This window comes from Danio aesculapii, chromosome 2 (assembly GCF_903798145.1).
Source record: "Danio aesculapii chromosome 2, fDanAes4.1, whole genome shotgun sequence".
In the NCBI taxonomy this organism is placed as follows: domain Eukaryota; kingdom Metazoa; phylum Chordata; class Actinopteri; order Cypriniformes; family Danionidae; genus Danio; species Danio aesculapii.
In genome coordinates, this window is record NC_079436.1 from 8,206,994 (window position 1) to 8,227,898 (window position 20,905).

The 20,905-nt window shown below is 36.6% G+C and overlaps 1 protein-coding gene across 1 annotated transcript in view; it reads left to right on the forward strand.

Annotated features, from left to right (window-relative positions):
• Positions 1 to 20,905, forward strand: part of LOC130240480 (ephrin type-B receptor 3) — a 108,922-nt gene that overhangs the window by 44,673 nt on the left and 43,344 nt on the right. Inside the window, exons 5-11 of the mRNA XM_056472017.1 lie at positions 1,429 to 1,584; positions 4,236 to 4,571; positions 7,541 to 7,665; positions 8,043 to 8,199; positions 11,443 to 11,551; positions 18,212 to 18,264; positions 20,412 to 20,534. Coding sequence (XP_056327992.1) covers positions 1,429 to 1,584; positions 4,236 to 4,571; positions 7,541 to 7,665; positions 8,043 to 8,199; positions 11,443 to 11,551; positions 18,212 to 18,264; positions 20,412 to 20,534 — 1,059 coding nt within the window. The remainder of the gene's footprint in view (positions 1 to 1,428; positions 1,585 to 4,235; positions 4,572 to 7,540; positions 7,666 to 8,042; positions 8,200 to 11,442; positions 11,552 to 18,211; positions 18,265 to 20,411; positions 20,535 to 20,905) is intronic.

The following is a 20,905-nucleotide window of genomic DNA, read 5'->3' on the forward strand; positions in this document are numbered from 1 at the left end:
AAAATGCTTACTTTTCAAATAAGTGAACAATGAATAAAATAATTTGATTCGAACCTAAAATTCTTTCTTTTACTTCAAAATAGTTGAAAAGTAATGCTAGGAGTGTGATCAAACTTTTAAGTTTCCTAACCATTTAACAATGATCTAATTATCAGTGTGCAGGTTGATTCAGCCATTTTAAATCATAATATTGACTAAAACTCAATTAACTTAAAGTAAAAACTCAATTAGCCTTAAAGTAAGGCTGCACAATATAGCAAAAGAAAATATTATTGCAGTAATAGTAAATGCAATATACATATAGCAGAGAAGTCCAATAAATTAAGTACATTTATTATTATTTTTTTTTTTGCCAAGCATTTGTGTGCTACATGCATAGGTTGTTTATTCAATCTGACGGATTTCAGATGGAGCCTTTACTATGTTCATTCTCATCTCTTTAGTTAAAAAACGCTGGGCTCCACACAATCAATTTGCATTTGGACAGCATAAAAAAATTAAGTTACCTTATTAGTTTTTACAAATATAAGTGTATTGAACATAAAAAAACTAAGCCACCCCTCCCCCCAAAAAGAAAAGAGAAAAAACACCTCTCTCACAATATGTCTGAATGGGGAAACATCAAATTCTCCTAAACCAAGTTAACGATTACATTACATATTGCAATGACCAAATAAATTAAACAGCAATCATCCTATAAGTTTAGTTTCTAAACATCCAAATCAAAGAAAGTAGACATTTTGTAAGGTTACTGTAGCTAATGAGCATGTGCACTCCAAAGGAACGAGATCACGACACCAACCTTATGTATGGCCGTTCTACACATTATCATCCTCTGAATAATGCTTCGTCTGATCGCGCTGGTCTTCAGAAGTAATCCACATCATGGTCTTGATGGCGAATCTCCTCCAGTAATGACAGCAACTCTTTGTTTACACATTTGTGTGTGTTTGAGTAGTTGCTGCTGTCATGTGATGTGCGTTTGACAGGACGGATTGAACCTCGCGTTTGTTTCATACAAAACCAAAAAACGTTTGTTTTCAAGTGTAGTGTTCATTTAAAGGTAAAGATTTCACGCTTCATGTGGATATATTTCTTATGTCTGTGAAGCAAGTATTCGCTGAGATTCCAGTGCGTTTGTTGACCTCCAAACTGTCGTAAAAGCACACATCTGGTCCGAGCTTTTCCCCCAGAGAAACGTCAGTCTATAGCAATCGATGATTGGCTCCTGTACTAGTAGGCAGGGCTTCTTTATAACTTTATTTTCATTCATAAACATAAATAAATACTGTATAGATGTAGTGTTTGTTCGTGTCAGTAAATACATTAACTATATGTCTTGTATTATAAAGAGTTATCATTTAATTTGAAAATAATTGGCCTACTGTAAGTGTAACACTAATTTTTTCCCCCTTTGTTGGTCTTTAGCGTGCACTCCAGGGACCTTTAAATCCAAACAGGGTGAGGGTTCTTGTATGCCGTGCCCTTCCAACAGCCGGGCCAGCTCTAGGGCATCCAGCGTGTGCCCTTGTCAAAGTGGCTACTACCGCGCTGACAGCGACCTCCCTGACACGGCCTGCACTAGTAAGTGATGATCATCAGTGGCACTTTTTTAATTGAATTATAAGTTGAAAAGGTCTGTTCTGTGCATTCAACCTGATTGACGTGGCAACTACTGATACGGAAAAGCGTGTTGCTAAAAAGGTCACGATCGCAACGTAAAACCAACCGCTTCATAAAGCGTGCAATTAAGACTGGTTAGCTTCAGCGCTGCTCAATCTTGACACGTGGATTTAATTGGAAAATCACACGAGTTTACACATTGATGCAATGTGTTGCAAAAGCCTCTCATTTGGCATTTTTTCAAGAAACTCATAACTAATCATGTTATTTGAGTATTTTAAAAGGTATTCAAAAAGGGGGATTGCTTTTCCTTTACAGTAATTACAACCCGAGCAGTTCCTTAGGCGGTTGTGCGATGAAAATCCAGTCTCTGGATTTAATTAGCTTACATCCCCTCGATTCGCTGAGCAAGATTCATTGGTTATTTCTGACCCTGACGACTTAACTATGGGGCGCATTAGAAATCCCAGTTAGGCCTTTTTTGGAACAAATACGTAGGAATAATTAGATAATTTAACCACTGACTCTGACTTTAATACCTCCTCGTTTGGAAATTAGTGTTGTATTACTGTCTACAACCTACAAAACGAGGGAACTTTTTATTCCTGACTAAACATACAAAGTGGAATATATTAAGTGAATGCTTTGCTTCAGGGCAAATGTACAAAAATGTATAAAAATTTATTTTACCTTGAGCACATCATGATTTTGCCAAGCACAATGCGATCCTGGATTAACATCTATGTTGATCCTGGAACATCATTTTTGTTAGAAAATGTAATCCATACCTATTCCCTACTGCTAAACCCAACCATAACTGTAAGTTATACCTAACATCAGAGGGGAATAATAGCAGGGTGCTAATTACACATTGACGATCAGTGGGGTCAAGTCTTTCAATTATGTTTGGTAATAGGTCTTAGTCAACCAAATTTAAAGATTTAATTACTTCTAATTTATTAATCAAACTTGTTATTATGTTTTCAGTGTTTTGAGGGATATTAAGTGGTTCTCATAGACATTTGTGATTTTAACCTATTAATGGATGATGATGAAAGTTCCATGTGCAAGCAAGTGTATAAAAAATACAAACTATGCATCTAGTTTTACAGAAACCCACAGTAATCTATTTACAAGAAATGCAACTTACACTGTCTGTTGGTACTCTAGATTTGTCAGTTTTTGGTGCAAACATGCATTCACAATGGTACAGACCATTACAGGGGTGGTCAAATGTATATTTAAGTTATCTATTATTTATTTATTAATATTATTTAAGATACAGATCAGAGCAAACTATTTCTCAACTATTAAAAGGCAGACAACCTCATACATCTTGTTTTGATGTCCTTCAGGGGGGATCAAATATTAGTTAGGGGGGTCTGACCCACCCCAAACCTCCCTGTAATTTGCACCCTGAATAATGGTTGGATGACAATTATGTGGAAGTGCATAAACCTTTCTGTAAGCCTAACATAAACGGTAAACATGTCCCTTAATTTTGATTGGTTGATTGGAAGGTTGTTCCAGGATCAACATAGATTTTAATCCAGGAAAATGTCCTCCTTAATGAAATCAGTTTGGCTTTCATCTTGATGCCATAAAAAAAAACTATTTTGGTTAAACAAGTAAATAGCAGGGTGAGAATGTGGTCAAATCTGAAACCGTGGTAAAAATCAGACGAGGGCTTTTCTTTTTCTGGATTGTTTTTGAAACGTGTTGGTTGGGTTTAGGGAAGTGGGTGGGCGGGTCAATCAATAAAATTGGTTGGGTTTAGAGAAGGGGGAGGGTGGGTCAGTCGATCGTTCACTCAGTCAGTCAAAAAGTCAGTCAACAGCGGCCTCTGGTGGGCTTACGCGGGAACAGCAGGCGCGCATGGCACTCGCGAAAGAAATTTGAGATCTCAAAAAGCATACACAGCGGCCTCTCGTGGATTCGTGAAAACAAAAACTGCAGAAAAACATGCCGCCGGGTCTCCAGAAACGGTCTCTCTGTAGAGGTACGTTTTCAGAATGAGCCTGGGTTGTTAATATAAACTCGCAATTATGAGAAAACAGGTCAGAATTCTGAGGTAAAAAGTCACAGTAACCTTTTTTTATTTTTAATTCAGTGGCGGAAGCAGCTTCCTATTTATTTTGTTAGTTAGTTAGTTAGTTGGTTAGTTAGTTAGTTAGTTAGTTAGTTAGTTAGTTAGTTAGTTAGTTAGTTAGTTAGTTAGTTAGTTAGTTAGTTAGTTAGTTAGTTAGTTAGTTAGTTAGTTAGTTAGTTAGTTTCGTTCGTTAGTTAGTTAGTTAGTTAGTTAGTTAGTTAGTTAGTTAGTTAGTTAGTTAGTTAGTTAGTTAGTTAGTTAGTTAGTTCGTTAGTTAGTTAGTTAGTTAGTTAGTTAGTTAGTTAGTTAGTTGGTTAGTTAGTTTATATGGGGTTTATTCAATTATACTTCAAACAGTTAAAAAGTGTAAATCTGAAACTCTTTTAATTACTTTAAAGAGTAACTTCTACCTGAGGTTATACCTCAAAAGAAAATGACTGAAATGATGTTTTGAACTGGAACACAGCCATTTAATTTAGCTCACCATTTTTCCCCACTGCCTAAAAATCCATTTTCTCCTCAGCTGTTCCCTCAGCTCCATTAAACGTGATCTCCAGCGTCAACGAGACTTCAGTGTCCCTCGAGTGGTCCGAGCCTCGGGATTCGGGCGGTCGAGGGGACGTGGTGTATAACGTGGTGTGTAAAAAGTGTCTTCACGACGGCGGCTCTTGTGCGCGCTGCGATGATAATGTGGAGGTCTCGCCGCGTCGCCTGGGTCTGGCAGAGAGACAGGCGGCGGTGAGGAATCTGCAGGCGCACACGCATTACAGCTTTGAGATCCAGGCGGTTAATGGCGTGTCCCCCAAGAGCCCGTCCAGCCCACAGTACACCACTGTTAATATCACCACCAATCAAGCAGGTGAGAGACGCATTTTCAATCATCTAATGAGCTACACTTTAACAAAACATTTCCATGTAGTGTAATTCACAAGTGTTTTCACAAGTGTTTCCTATTTATTTACGGCTGTGAATTGCATTATGGGATGTCAATCTCTGCTTGGCTGACTTTTAATGTTGAAATTTCAACACTACAGTTTAACAAAGTGACTTTTATTGACATTTTAGTTATTTTGAAATAATGTATAATAAATATAAAGAGAAAAAGTCTGTAAAATAACACAAAATGTACTGGAAGTTTATTACAAGCTTTTGTACCATAATATACAACACTTAAAGTTATTTAAAATTTAATAAAGTCACTTTAACTTTTGAAGGTTAAAAGTTGTTGGAAGAAATAGTATCGTCCCATAATGCAATTCAAAAGCATAAATAAATAGGAAAAAATTAAATTTGAATCACAAAATACGGGAAAGTGCTTATTTACGGATATTTTTAACAGTGTAAACCACTAGATACATTTCTTATTACCCTCCAATGTGGTAAAATCAAAGTAAAAGAAAGAGTTAAGTGGGTTATTGATTTAATAAAATCTTCAGTGATCAATAATAATAAAGTAAAATCTAGTATAAAACACACGCCAGGTTCTTTAAAATGTTTGTAAAGTAGTTGACAATGTTGTTGTTGTTGTTGTTTTTTCAATATATTTTTAATGACATTTTATAATGGTGAGTTGTTGAAAAAAAAACTGAATACTACATCAAAATGATTAAATAAAAAAATTCTAAATACTATTATTTAATTGTTCAAGACATTTTACAAGATATTTGTTTGGTAAAATCACACATTTGTTTTTGAAATATTAAAATACATTTTAAATAAAAATCTGTAATTATCATTACATTTACACCAAATTAGAATTGATCCTATATTTTCATGAAAATGATCAGATACAGATCATCAGATTCTACATTATTCAGGGTATCTGCAGGGTCTTAAAATGTCTTAAATTTCAAAACAAAATTGTAGGCCTTAAAAAGCCTGAATTATTTTAAATGGGTCTTAATTTTTTATAACTTATATTTTAACAATCTGTTGTGCAAACAAGTTTTTAAAGTTTTTTTTTAGTTATATTAAAATAAATTAGAATGTAAACAACTAGGGTCTGCCTGTTTTGATTCATTATTTAAATTATGTGGTTAAGAAATAAGTACTTAGATTTTGATTTATTTTTTTGATGGGGCGAGTAAAAAATCTTTTCTTCTGAGCCATTAAAAAATCCTTAGCGTTTAGCCCTATATATAAGTCTGTAATTTAATTCTTGATGGTCTTAAAAAGGACTTAAAAAGTCTTAAATTTGACTTTGTGAAAGCTGTAGAAACCCTATTATTGACATAATCATGAGGTCAAATAATTAAAAACGATTAAAAATTATCATGTTTTTCCCATTTTTTAAAGGGCACCTATAATGAAAATCAACTTTTGTAAGCTGTTTGGACAGAACTGTGTACATGTATATTGTGTCCACAGTCACACTGGAGTGATAGAAACACAAAATGTTTTATTTTTTAATTTCCTGATGTAAAAATAGGATCCAAATCCCTCCCATTTTGAGGCCGACCGCAACGTGACATAGGAGTGCGGTTTCCCCGCCCATCCATTTGATTGACAGCCGCGTATTAACATGTTTCAGTAGTAACATGTGTAATCATATCCACAAGACAGGACTTGCGCAAAGTAACTAGGATTAAAAGATCTGTTCAGCGCTCTGTGATCATCAATAATCATTACATGTGATCAAGAATGAGTTTTGCAAGTTTAAAACAGTTTTTAAAGCATGTTTGTAATAAAGACAGTAAAATCGCTTCGTAATTCATCACCACAGCCGCATAGTGTCAGGACAATTATAAAAGTAAGACGCTTCAATCCGGTTTGTGGACATTAAATCAGGTTTATTTTGTACATTCACATAACAGATATTCATACAACAGTGAATATTAACATGTATCCTGTCACATTCGCCGTGCAAAAACATTGCAGAGCTAAACGTGTTTGTGTGTATGCGCACGTGAGCGAATTTTATAAAAATATTGTGTGTGACTCATCATTGCAGAAAGGCTTGAATTAACTCCACAACAAATAACCGTTGGGAAAGTTCTTACTGTAATAAGGGAGATCTGCTTCATTCTTGTCTGTCACTGTGCTGTTTATCTATGTGAAGGCTACGGCTCTGACGCGTACGTGGGAATGGTGGGCAGGGAGAACCAGCTCATTTGCATTAAAGCCACAGGCAACAAAAACAGCTACAATGTTATCACAGTGCGAATTTTCCAGATTTAAAAAGGTATAATAAATAATCTAATGGGTGTTTTGTGCTGAAACTTTACAGACACATTCTGGAGACTCGAAAGATTTATATTAAATCTTGAAAAAGGCGTAAAATAGGTGCCCTTTAAAAAGTGTTTTCCCGCTACTTCAGTAAAGTATTAAAATACTGAAAAATTAACCACTAAATTAAAAAACAAACAAAAATAATTTGTTTTCAAGAAAGGAATTTATCCTTTTATGAACTAGTGATGTACTTGTATCACCCTGGTGTTTTTAAATGACTAATTACTGTACATGTGAACTCAAAATCATTAAAAAAAATCAAATAGCAGTGTGATAAAAATAATCCAATCTTATGTACAACAACTTCATTTATTAAACACGTTACTCAGAATAATCTCTTCATCTTTTGCAAACTTGTATTTTAATTAGACTAAAAGACGGCAGCGCTGGGTATTTCCCTTCAATTCCAATTTCAGTCTTTCAGTTTCTATCATGCGATTTAGGATTTTATTTCCCAGCTGCCTGCGCAATAAGAACAAACTAGAGACCCATTTATGGATCACAACCCACCACTGAAGAGTCACTGCCGTAATCTGCTCTTATTCTAATATAGACATTGTCCTTTTTTCTCTTTTCTCTCCATCTCTCAAACACCTACAGCTCCGTCCGCAGTCCCCACCGTCCACTTAATGCGGGCCACAGCTGGCACTCTCAGCCTCTCCTGGCTGCCCCCAGAGCGGCCCAATGGCGTGATCCTGGATTATGAGATCAAGTACCAGGAGAGGGTGAGGAACTGCTGTGCATCTAAATCACCCCCTGACTGAAGAACTCTTGAACCCGAGCCAGATGACATTACACCAGGCGCCCAGCATGGGTTTAACTGGCGTGAGCTCAAAGTAACCCTGGCTCGACTTAAAGTGGAGAACAATGGAACAACAGATGGCTACCGGTCAAACCCCAATGGCTAATGCTAAAAAGAGTGGCGCTTAATTCGCCTGTAGGATTTACTTGGGTGTTTGGGTGTCGCTTTTGTCTTTTCGGATACTTTTGATCCGCTAATTGCAGTGGAAACTTGTTAGCTTTAAGCACTGAATGCCTTGAGAGTCTTGTTTTGGCTGTTAAAGGAACTATATGTGTGTGTGTGTGTGTTTGTTTTCCTCAGGGAGAGTCCTTCTCTCATACGGTCACAGCTCAGCACACTTCTGCCAAAGTGGAGGGTTTGAAGGCTGGCACGGTGTACTCTGTGCAGGTTCGAGCTCGAACGGTAGCTGGGTACGGACGGTATAGCAACCCGGTGGATTTCAGTACAAGCCTTTATGGTGAGGATGTTGATGTTTTCTTCTTTTGGCATCTGATACTGTGTGGAATGTTTTTTATAGGCCAAACCATGTAAGCCTACTTATAGGAAAGGGAAGTCTTTAGATCTTAACCCTTGTGTGCTGTTGGGGATGTTTTAATAGACTGATTTCATGCTGCCGCCATTTTTAAAATGCAAAATCAAGGAAGAAACCCAGAAGTATCGTTGAGAGTTACATAGGAATGTTGTGTACCTGGCTTTATATCTTATCAGCGAAGAGAAAGTGACACAAATTTGTAATTTTACCGCCTTCTGAGTGACCCGACGGTCCATTTTGAATGAATAGTGACAATAAAAAGGGAAATCAAAGCTCATTTTCAGCAAAGTTAAGGGAAATGGCACTAGTTAGCTAACGTTTTCTTTCCTAAATACACGTTTTAGATGCCATTTATCAAACTCAAGTTAATGAACTGATTCTTTTACTATATTAGACTTGTCACAATACTGAATTAAAAGAAAAACTGTCCATTTTCCGTTAACATTAAAGGCACTGTTGATGGCTTTCTTAAAACAGTGCTGATTTGCCATTGTGTTCAAGTGCTCAACAGAAATGACTGTGATTGGCTGAGAAGGTCATCAGTTCACCCTCCGCTGTTTACTGAGTACAAACACAGACAAGCGATCTGCTTGATGACTCGACTGATCTTCACGGCTGCTTTGCGCTCCAGTGTCCGTGTATCTGTGTTTGCACTGGGTAAGGAGCGGTAAACTGATGAGCACTGGTGTATACTATGGTAAATCAGCGCTGTTTATGAACGCTTGAATGTTAGCAGGACGTTTTTAAAACTTCAGTACCAGGACAACACTATTACAGACAACACGAGGGAGTGCTGCAGAGGACTGCGGTGTTTTATTGCTCACCGGGTTACATAGGCTGAAGCAGGAAAGTGTCCACATGGTGTTTAACTGGTGCCATGAACTGAAGCCTAGGAGGACACTTGAGCATATTACTCTTAAAGTGATGTTGTTTGATGCTGAATTGCATTTAATTGTTTAAATTAAACTTACTTAATGATATTAAAGTGATATTTACACCATTTCTGCATTTTGAAATCTCAGCAACAGCTGGGGATTCGTAGTACACAGCATGTTACTGCAATGTTTACAGTGATGGTCCTATACTTCCAGGTTTCTTCCCACCGCAGCCTCGCTTTGGCTCCTTACAATGGTGAAATAAGCATATACCCTCTGGAGTGACTTTGAGTCTTAATTTGGCCACAACTTTGAGCAAATGTAATAATTTTTGCAGAAAAATCTTATTTTGATGCATATTTTATGAAAATGCTTTGAATTTTTATTTTTTTTTGAAAACTCAGCAATGCCTTCTGGGCAAATTTACTACCTTTTTGTTATGTTAGTGGCGGTTTTTGCCCCATTGACTTCCATTATAATGACATGTTTTGATTGCAAAGCCATGAAATTTTGAAAAAATTATTCCTGATTTTATTACCTCTCGGTTGGACTACTGTAAAGGCTGATTTATACTTCTGCGTCAAGCGCACGCATATGCTCTGGAGCAGCCTCGCACAGTCGCATAGCCCTCGCCATGACTGACGCTGACGTGTACCTCTCAATTATGCAACTGCACGTTGCAGCGACGTGTAATGCAAGCTCTGTCATTGGTCGATTTGGTTGTGCTGATAAGTGTGGGTTATTAAGGGTTATTGCAGAGCAACACAAACAGCATTCATAAGTATAAATGCATGGCAACACGCAAGGTTTGCGCCATGGGTCACGGCGATCACTCGAAGCAGAAGTGTAAACCAGTCTTTACTCATACTTTGGGATTAGTCAGACAACTCTATCCCGTTTACAGTTAGTTCAAAATGCTACTGCAAGGCTTTTAACTGGTAACAAAAAACATGACCATATCACACCAGTCTTACGCTCTTCGTGTTACTTTTAAAATTCTTCTCCTGGTTTTAACCTTCGTAACTGTCAGATCTGTTGACTGAATATCAGCCTGGTCGGTCTCTTCGGTCATCAATCCAGAGATTATTATGCATCCCTAAATTAAGGCTGAAATGCAGGGGTGCTTTCGCAGTAGCTGGTCCAAGATTGTGGAATGCTCTGCCCCTCTGTATTAGATCTAGATCATCTCTGTCTGTTTTTAAACTTAGGTTGAAAACTCACCTTTTTTAATTTACCATTTTATCAGTGGGAATTATTTGTTTAAGCTATTATTTTATATCTTTTCTATTGTGATTTGTATTGTGCAGCACATTGGGCAACCTTTGGTTGTGTTTAATAGAGCTTATTAAATGAAATTGACATTGACGTTGGCATTGACATTGACAAGACACCATAGAAAATCAAAATAAGCGCCTCAGCTCTCAGAACATAGTCTGTGTATGTATGCATGAACACTATAATTAAAACCTCAGAAAAAGGCCAGTAACTTTTTTGCACATGCCTATCTAAATGTTTAACAGTGTGCCATTTATCAGTGGTCGCCACAGCGGAATGAACCGGCAACTATTCCAGCATATTTTTTACGCAGTGGATGCCCTTCCAGCAGCAACACAGTACTGGGAAAACACTTATACACTCTCACACACACACACACACACACACACACACAGTCATACACTACGACCAATTTAGTTCATCCAATTCACCTATAGCGCATGTCTTAGACTGTGGGGGAAATCGGAGCACCTGGAGTAAACCCACACTAACATGGGGAAAGCATGCAAACTCCACACAGAAATGCCAACTGGCGGGACGCGAACCAGTGACCTTCCTGCTGTGAGGTGACAGTGATAACCACTGAGCCACCATGCCGCCCACAGCTTGAATATACAATTTAATATACTTTGCTTAAAATACAAAGGAAAACGTGAAATTGCATCATCTGACCCCTTTAGAAGTTCTTAACGAAACCATCAACCATATTATTTTAGGAGTAAATATCGAAGGTGTTTCTCTTAGGCTGCTTAGAGTAAATCTCCTGCCTCTCCGATTTCTCTCCCGAGAAAAAAGACTTCAGAAATGTTTCGTCTGTCAAAGATTTCAGTATATATATGTGAGTCATTTCACATCAGATTCTTCCAAGTCTATATGATCTGAGCTTTGCCATCCATATTCATTTTATAGCTCTATACTCCTACAGCGTGTCAACAGTTACGTCTGAAACTGCTCATATGAACCGAAGCCTTGCTTATTTTGCCATTTTTTTTCTAAATATTCTAAATTCATCCGACAGATGACCCAGAACGCTCCGTACAGGATCTGCTGCCTCTCATTGTGGGCTCTGCTTCAGCTGGATTTGTGGTCATCCTTGCCATGATAGTCATCGCTGTTGTCTGCCTGAGGTAAGAATTGACATCGAACGTTCAACGGTTAAACTTCCTCCTTCAAAACATCAACACCAACTCATTTTACTTTCATAACGCGACTTGTTTGTAACTAAAACAGCTTTAATGAGAACAAAATGTAGCTTAAGTGGAGCCAAAATGACCCCTTTTTCTTCTTTATTTGGTATATGTGTGGTGATGAATTATGCACTGTTAAATCACATTTACTGCCATTTTGGTGGATGAAATCCAGCTCCTTTTTCACAGATTCTGATGAACTATACATAGCCGTGTTTCCATCCACATATTTTTAATGCAGATTTTAGACTAGCACATGAAAAATGCTTAATGGAAATGTCAAGCTATGCATGCATTTAGAAAATGAGCACAAAATCTCCAAAATGTATCAACTTTTTATCTAATTAGAAAAAAATGCACATCAACTATAATGGAACCACATTTGGTGAATAAATTCCAGCATGCGCATCCCAAAGGTCTTATTTTGTTCATGTGATAAAAAAAAAACATTTTATTTTTATCAAAACTTAGGCACAATGAGATGACATTAATAGACAAATCATCAGACCAACAACATTACACAGCATATAAATTGTTGTTTTGGTCATTAGAACCCAGCAGGCACACATCACAAGATGTTAATATTAGGTTAGATATAGGTCATGATGTCAGATGACCAAAATTCAATGTCTAGCCAGCGTCTAAAGATGTTGATATTTGGTTAATTTTTGGATGTGTTGAAAAGTGACCAAAATCCAACATCTGATAGACGTCATAGTGGTAATGTCCACACAACTTCAAGGTGTAACATGATTAGACGTTAATATTTGGTTAATTTTATGTTGATTTTAGGTTAGACTTTGGACATTGATGTCGGCCTGAAGTTGGGTTCTGACGTTAACCCAATTTTAATTTCCAAACAACATCCAACTTCCCCATGACGTTGGGGTACAACATCAATATGACGTTATCTTGACGTCCTGTGCCTGCAGGGAAAATACCAAAGTCCATTATCAAATTCTTTTGGTATCATTACCTCCCAGAACAGTGTTTCCTCTTTGTCTTCATCTACTTATTATAAGAAAAAAGGCCCAGATTGGCTTCTCCTACCACAGCAAATTCAATTTTTCATGTGGATATAAACACAAGTTTATCAGGAAGTGACGACTTTGTTCTCTCAGACTCATTGGATAGAAATTATGTTTTATTCGCAAATGTTTTATGTCTCTCATTTATATTTTGTTTCTTTAATGTAACGTAATTGGATTTTATGTTATTATAGCCAATGAAAATGTGAATAATTATATTCAGAGTAATTTTCGTTAAATTCAGGGTGTCTTAAAATGTCTTAAAGTGCGCCTATTTTGCCGCTTTATCAATATTCAAGATAAGTCTTTTGTATCTCCAGAATGTGTCTAAAATTTAAGCTCAAAATACCCATCAGATTATTTATTATATCTTTGGATAGATTGGAAATTTAAGTTGTTAGGACATTGTAGCTGTTTTAGTGTCTTTAATGCAAATGAGCTGGTTCTCCCCGCCCACCATTTCCATGTGTGTGTCTGATGGGTGTAATTTAGCCCTCACCTGTTGCGTGTCACGTAGATAAACAGTACAATGACAGACAAGAAATCAGATCTCAGTATGTTCCCAATGGTTATTTGATAACCTTTAGTCATTCTCCAGGGTTTCTTCATGGACATTTGGTGTTTTCGTGAGAGCGCCCTCTTGCCTTTGAAGAAGATTTATTACACTAGATTTATTATCGCATCATGCTTCCCTGACAAGATGTGCAAGACAATAGCAGCTTTGCTCAACCGCATTTGAAATTTAAATTCAATTAATCGTCCAGCCTTACTGTTCAATGTTCGCATGAAAAGAAAAAATCCCAAATGCAAATTAGGGGCATTTCCATGAAATTGGCTGACTTTAGTATCGGTAACCTAGTAACCAACTGATACAAATGCATTTCCATCTCTAATTATTTGCATTAACTCTGTTCCCACAAGTCTGAAACAGTTTTTTTGTGCGGAATAATGGTATTTTGATTCGAAATTTGCAATTTCTATCACTCATTTCCCATGCGATACTTCAAAATGCACATTAACACAGGGGAAAGGAAACCCAACTACTAGAGAAGCTTTACCATTTTAGTGTAAGGTTCATCATAGAAGATTTTTTTTCATAATCTAAAAACTTGCATCATTTTGCTTAGATGATTAAAATAACATTTGTTTAATGCATTTATAGGTACCTGGTCAGGACACTGACCTGGACACACTCTTATGCATACATTTCATTTATTTTAGTTTTTAAAAACTAGTTATGCTGAAAAAAGTATATGTATATAACTACAGTTTGCTTGTTTTGACACATAATTTAAATTATGTGGCAAAAAAATTACTTTTTTTATTTTAATGGGGCAATAGAAAAAATATTTAGGGCTCTATTTTAACATTTTAGGGGCAAAGTCTAAACCGCATGGCCCAAAAGCATTAAGGGCTCTGAATCCACTTTTGCTACTTGCCCTGGCGCATGGTCTAACAGGGTTGTGCTTATTCTCTTAATGAGTTGGGGGTGTTTTTGAGCATAGCATGCATTAAACCATCTCATCTCCCATTCCCTTTAAGAGTCAGTTGCGTCATGCCATACCGCATTTGCTATTTACATGATGGAATTTGTAAGTGGAAAAAATGAAAGCTTCTCTAGTGAGAAAACAGTTAAACAGACCATCTGCAGCGTGAGGATAAAGAATGATCCTTCTCCATTCAGCCACTTTACTTTCTCTTTACTTTAACTCTTTACTTTACTCCTTTACTTTCTTGGAGTATGGAAACAGTGTTGTACACACTCCACTGTGGACATCCATCAGCCTATATATTTTATTTAGTTTGTTACGCGCTAAGATTTATTTCAAAAGTATTTCTAAATTTAGTTCTAATTTCCAGCAAACGAATAAATGAACAATAATAATATTCAATATTCAGTTCTATTATCCAGTTATATCCAAACACATGTCCTATTCTTATGCCCCATATAGTGATGCATACGTCTCCAAAACCTGGCAGGTGGACAAATGTAAACTTAAATATAAATATGCATGTCATAAAAAATACTACTAATAATAACAACATTATGCAAATACAAACTGTCATGAATAAACTGAAAAAACATAATAAAGGTATGGATGGCGTGGTTTTTATATTTATGTAGAAAATAATAAATTTTGTAATATTTTAATCCTTTAATTTTTTCATAGGTAAAGATATTTGTGTATTGCTGTATATTCTATGTGTATTAAGCAATGTGTAATCGTTTTTGACCGGCACAGGTGCGTAACTAATGCGCTCTGCACTGGACTTTAGACCAGGTTTTAGTTAGTCATAGGCGCAGTCTATTTCAGTTCCTCAAAATAGCAACGCGCTAACAATGCGTCTTAACACACCTCCTTTATAGACCAGCATACATATTAGTCCACAAAGTGGCACAAATGAATTTACTATTTAAACAACATGGCGCAAAATGTGAAAATTACAGTTGCATTGGTCTGAAAATAGCAACAAATCACGCCATACACCTCTTGCACCTTATTGCACCAGGTGTATGATAGGGCCCTTAGTGTTTTGCCCTGTATAAGTCTAAAATTTAATACATAACGTTCTTAAAAATGATCTGCAGAAACCCTGTAAATTCCATCTGGTCCAGAAATTTCACTCAAGCAGATTTTGCTATATGTTCTTATATAACTTGGTTGAACAGATTCAGAAAGCTTGGTTTGAACATTTGTACTTTTGTATTTAGAAAAAGACATGCTTTCGATTTGCGATCACAAAATGTCCTGGATATTTGGCTAATGTCACTTGCGTCTTTAGACCAGGGACTTGTGGTAAGAAAGTAAACAGGATCCATTCAGATTTGATGTTGATTGAGCAGAGGGCTATTTGTGTTGTTTTTCGTCTCAGTGCCTCAGTGCTCAATGTCAAACCAACTCAGCGGCGCAACAGCAAAATGGGATCAGAAAGAAAACAGACTTCAAAGTGCGTCTGACGTGGGATATTTATGAGACTCTCGCAAGATGCTCACTTCGGCCAGATCCGAGCGAAGACTGGGACGTTGCCAATCACTCCAGAGACGGCCGACTGCCACTGTGTCTATTTGACACATTCTTCTTGACTGTGACCGCCTTGTTGTGCCAAAGCGTCTCCTCCTCTTCGCTTCAAGCTCTTTCTTCTCTTTCATTCATGCCCTCTGCGCGAGTATCCTAATGTGTTCTTTGTGTGTGTGTGTGTGCGCGTCATTCTTCTCCTTCTGACATTTAAATTGGAGATGAGATGCTAATTAGCAGCAGGCGTCATTGTTAGTGCAGGTCAAGAGACAAAAGGAATCCCACAGATGGCGAATTCCAATAGGCCCCTTTGCTCCCGTTTTTCCTTTCAAACACGCTACTTATGCAGAGTTAGCGAAACAAAGAGATCCTAATGAGAAAGCGGAGATTTAAATACACCGTTCGCTGTCTTCAGACACTTGATACAAGCGTGAACCGAGCACCGATTAGCATGTACGTTATTTGTTCCCCACTAAGGATTCAACCTATCATTTGGTGTTAATTGACTTAGTGCGTTCAGAGCAGAACCTATATTTTGTCTTATATGAACCGTATAATGGAGCAGCTCTGGTTAAAGGCGACGACATGACAGTCTTGACGGTTGATCTTTCGCACTGCTTGTTTTGGTGACCCTGCCTTTGAAACCTACATGTAACGTAGCAATTAGCTGCAGATGGGGAGAAATCAAAAGGTCTTGATCGAAAACGAATCAACTTAGATTGATGAAATGAACTTTTGACGCAATTTGAGAGACGTAATTGATGATTGAAGCATATAAACAGATACTGTATGTTGATTGTACATACAGTTGAAACCAGAAGTTTACATACACTCTAAAAAAGGAACATAATCATTTTTTAAAAGATGTCTGATGTTAAATCATACTAAACGTTTACTATTTTAGGTTCGTTAGGATTACCTAAATGATTTACATTTGCTAAATGCCAGATTAATGATAGAATTTTTTAGAGAATTTCTAGACAGTCAAAAGTTTACATTCCCTTGGTATTTTATGCTTTTAAACTGTATAACTTTGGTCAAATGTTTTGGGTATCCTTCCACAAGCTTCTCACAATAGTTTGAAGGAATTTTGGCCCATTTCTCCTGACAGAACCGGACCGGTACCTGAGTCAGATTTGTAGGCTGTCTTGCTCGCACAAGCTTTTTCAACTCTGCCCACAAATTTTCTATAGGATTGAGATCAGGGCTTTGTGATGGCCACTCCAAAACATTCACTCTGTTGTCCTTAAAGCACATTTGAACTAATTTGGCAGTTTGCATAGGGTCATGATTCGTTTGGAAGACCCATTTGTGGCCAAGTTTTAATTTCCTGGCTGATGTCTTGAGATGTTGCTTCAGTATTTCTACATAATGTTCTTTCTTCATGATGCCATCTTTGCTGAAGTGGACCAGTCCCTCCTGCAGCAAAACATCAACAACATGATGCTGCCGCCCCTTACTTCACAGTTGGGATGGTGTTAGGATAAGCTCCTCCAAATGTAACACTGGCCATTATGACCAAACAGTCCAATCTTAGTTCCATCAGAACACAGGACATGTCTCCAAAAAATTAGTCTTTTTCCCAGTGTAATTTGGCAAATTGTAGTCTGGCTTTTTTTTTTTTGTTGATTCTGGCTTGTCGATTTTCCCATGTTGTCACAAAAGGAAGCAGTGTGTTTGAGGTTTTCCTTTAATACTATTCTACTGTTGTGCCTCCAATTAACTCAAATGTTGTCAATTAGCCAATCAGAAACTTCCAAAACCTTGACACCATCATCTGAGCACTTTCAGAGGCATAATAATCTTATTGTATGTAAACTTGACTTTCAAGACAAGTTATAACAATTTCTTAAAAAATCTCTCTCTCATTATTCTGCTATTAACCATAAGAGAAACGAACTTGATAAAAAAAGTTTAGTCACATTAACATCTGACTTTTTTTTTTAAATGGTTATGTGCCTGTTTATACAGTGTATGTAAACTTCTGGCTTTAACTGTATGTACAGTTGAAGGCAACATTATAACCCTCCTGTGATCAAAATTTTCTCAAATGATGTTTAACCGAGCAAGGAATTTTTCACAGTATTTCCTTGAAATATTTTTTCTTCTGAAGAAAGTCTTATTTCTTTTATTTTAGCTAGAATAAAAACAGTTTTATTTTTTTAAACATTATAAGGTCAATATTATTATCCCCCTTTAAGCAACATGTTTTTTTTTTCTCCCATTGTCTACAGAACAAACTGCTGTTTTATGACTTGTCTACTTGCCTAATTAACCTTGTTAAGCCTTTAAAAGTCACTTTAAGTTTAATCTTCAAGTATCTTAAAAAAATGTCTAGTAAAACATTATGTACTGTCATCATAAAAGAAATGTTTTGATGCAATTTGAGTGACGTAATTGATGATTGAAGCATATGAAGTGTAAAGCACTCAATTGTTCTCCTTCAAAAGATGTGTCCCAGTTACATTTTTTTATTTTTTTGTTTTTGTGTGTGGCTGCATTGTGTAAATCCAGACTTAAGCCAGACTCTCAGTGTGTGTATAATCTGGTTACAGACGGCAGCGTACTGGATCTGAGCTGGAGTACACTGAAAAACTGCAGCAGTACGGTGAGTTCATCTTCTGCACACACTGTTTGCCAGAAATCCTTCTTGCTATACATATGTATTGCTGTTGAGAGAGAGAAAGCTTGTGAATATGTGAATATGATATTTGTAAGAAATTAAATTGGTCGTTAGATATATTATAAATCTATATTAAATCTACTCTCTATATATATTGTATATAGTATTTTATAAAATAATGCAAAATACTGATGTAAAAATGCAAAATGTTTAGTTTATTAAATGTAAATATCCATGAAAAATGAAAGAAATATATAAATGTCAAATAAATTAAGTGAACAAACATTTGATACATAAAAATGGGTAAAAATATATAGTTTAAGAAGTTTAAAAACTATATAAACTCACCGGTCACTTTGTTAGGTACACCTTACTAGTACCGCTTTGGACACCATTTTGCCTTCAGAACTGTCTTGAAATTTTCCTCAGAGGTTTTGCTCCATATTGACATGATAGCAACCCACAGTTGCTGCAGATTTGTCGGCTGCACATCCATGATGCAAATCTACTATTCCACCGCATCCCTAAGGTGCTTTATTGTATTAGGATCTGGTGACTGTGGAGGCCATTTAAGTACAGCAAACTCATTGACATGTTCAAGAAACCAGTCTGAAATGATATGTGCTTTATGATGCTGGAAGTAGCCATCAGAAGATGGGGACACTGTGGTCAAAAAGAGATGGACATGGTCAGCAACAATACTCAGGTAGACTGTGGTGTTGACACAATGCTTAATTGGTACTAAAGGGCCCAAAATGTGCCAAGAAAATATATCACACACCATTACACCACCACCACCAGCCTGAACCGTTGATAAAAGGCAGGATGGATCCATGCTTTCATGTTGTAGATGCCAAATTCTGACCCTACCGTCCGAATGTCGCAGCAAAAATGGAGACTCATCAAACCAGGCAACATTTTTCCAATCTTCTATTGTTCAATTTTGGTGAGCCTGTGCAAATTGTGGCCTCAGATTCCTGTTCTTAGCTGACAGGAGTGGCACCCGGTGTGGTGTTCTGCTGCTGTAGCCCATCCACCTTAAGGTTGGACATGGTGTGTGTTCAGAGATGCTCTTCTGCATACCTTGAGTGGTTATTTGAGTTACTGTTGCCTTTCTATAAGCTGGAACCAGTCTGGCCATTCTCCTCTAACCTCTGGCATCAACAAGGCATTTGTGCCCACAGAACTGCCGCTCACTGGATATTTTCTCTTCATCGGACCATTCTCTGTAAACCCTAGAGATGGTTGTGCGTGAAAATCCCAGTAGATCAGCAGTTTCTGAAATACTCAGACCAGCCTGTCTGGCACCAACAACCATTCCATGCGTCCAAAGTCACTTAAATCCCCTTTCTTCCCCATTCTGATGCTCAGTTTGAACTGCAGCATATCGTCTTGATCATGTCTACATGCCTAAATGCATTGAGTTGTTGCCATGTGATTGGCTGATTAAAATTTACGTTAACGAGCAGTTGGACAGGTGTACCTAAAAAAGTGGCCAGTAGTATATATATATATATATATATATATATATATATATATAATAAAAATAATGCAAAATGCTGAAATAAAAAAATGTAGTTAATTAAATATAAGTAAATATGCATAAAAAAGTATATAAATGTAAAATATATGAATTATACAGATATTTTATATTTGAAAATGGGTAAAAATGTATAGTTTTAGAAGTTTCAATAAAAGTATTTTCAATAAAAGTATAATAAAAGTATTTGTTTTTCCACATTTTTGCTTAAAAACAATAAGATTCAAGTCCCAATGTGATATTTATTTTGTTATTAGTACATGAGGTGTTTTATATCTGAAAAACATTTAACAGCATATCGTCACCTTGGAATTATACGTTTCTATGTGCGTTCTGAATGATTTTGAGATATTGAACTTTTAAGTTTTGCATTCAATATCAAACAGTATGTGTGTAACATTTGTTGTTTTAAATAAAAAGTCTTAAAATGTAAACAACTTATAAAAAAACATCCCATAATGTAAATCAGTTGTCATTTAATAAGAATATCTCAATAACTCAACTCATAACTGACACAAAAATGTCAGATAGAACCTTATAATTCTAAGGTGACGATATATCTTGAACATATCTCTTGACTTCTTTGTTTTAGTATCGCCTGGTGTAAAAGTTTACATTGACCCTTTCACCTATGAGGACCCAAACGAGGCAGTTCATGAGTTTGCCCGAGAGATTGACATCTCATGTGTGAAGATAGAAGAAGTCATTGGAGCAGGTAAACCACATTTACAAGTATTACAATCTGCAATATCGCATTAAGAAGAATTTGCTAACCTCCAACATCTGATTTTTCATAAACATACAACAGATTTAGGTTTTGCTGGAAGTATTCGCCATCCCTCATAGTAACTGGTTTTGCTTTAGGAGCCAGATTGTGCACGAACAAGTAGCACATTAGTTAGGTGTGTCCCAAAATACACTATTCTACTCCATTTTGTGGTATAAATAGTGTAAGTAGTCCATTCACACTGGAAATTCTAACAATATTAAGTGCATTTAAAATACTCAAATGATATACTTTTAAAAATATAAGTGAAATGTTTACACTTTATTCGCTCACTTAGCAGAAGGGGAGGAGCTATCAAC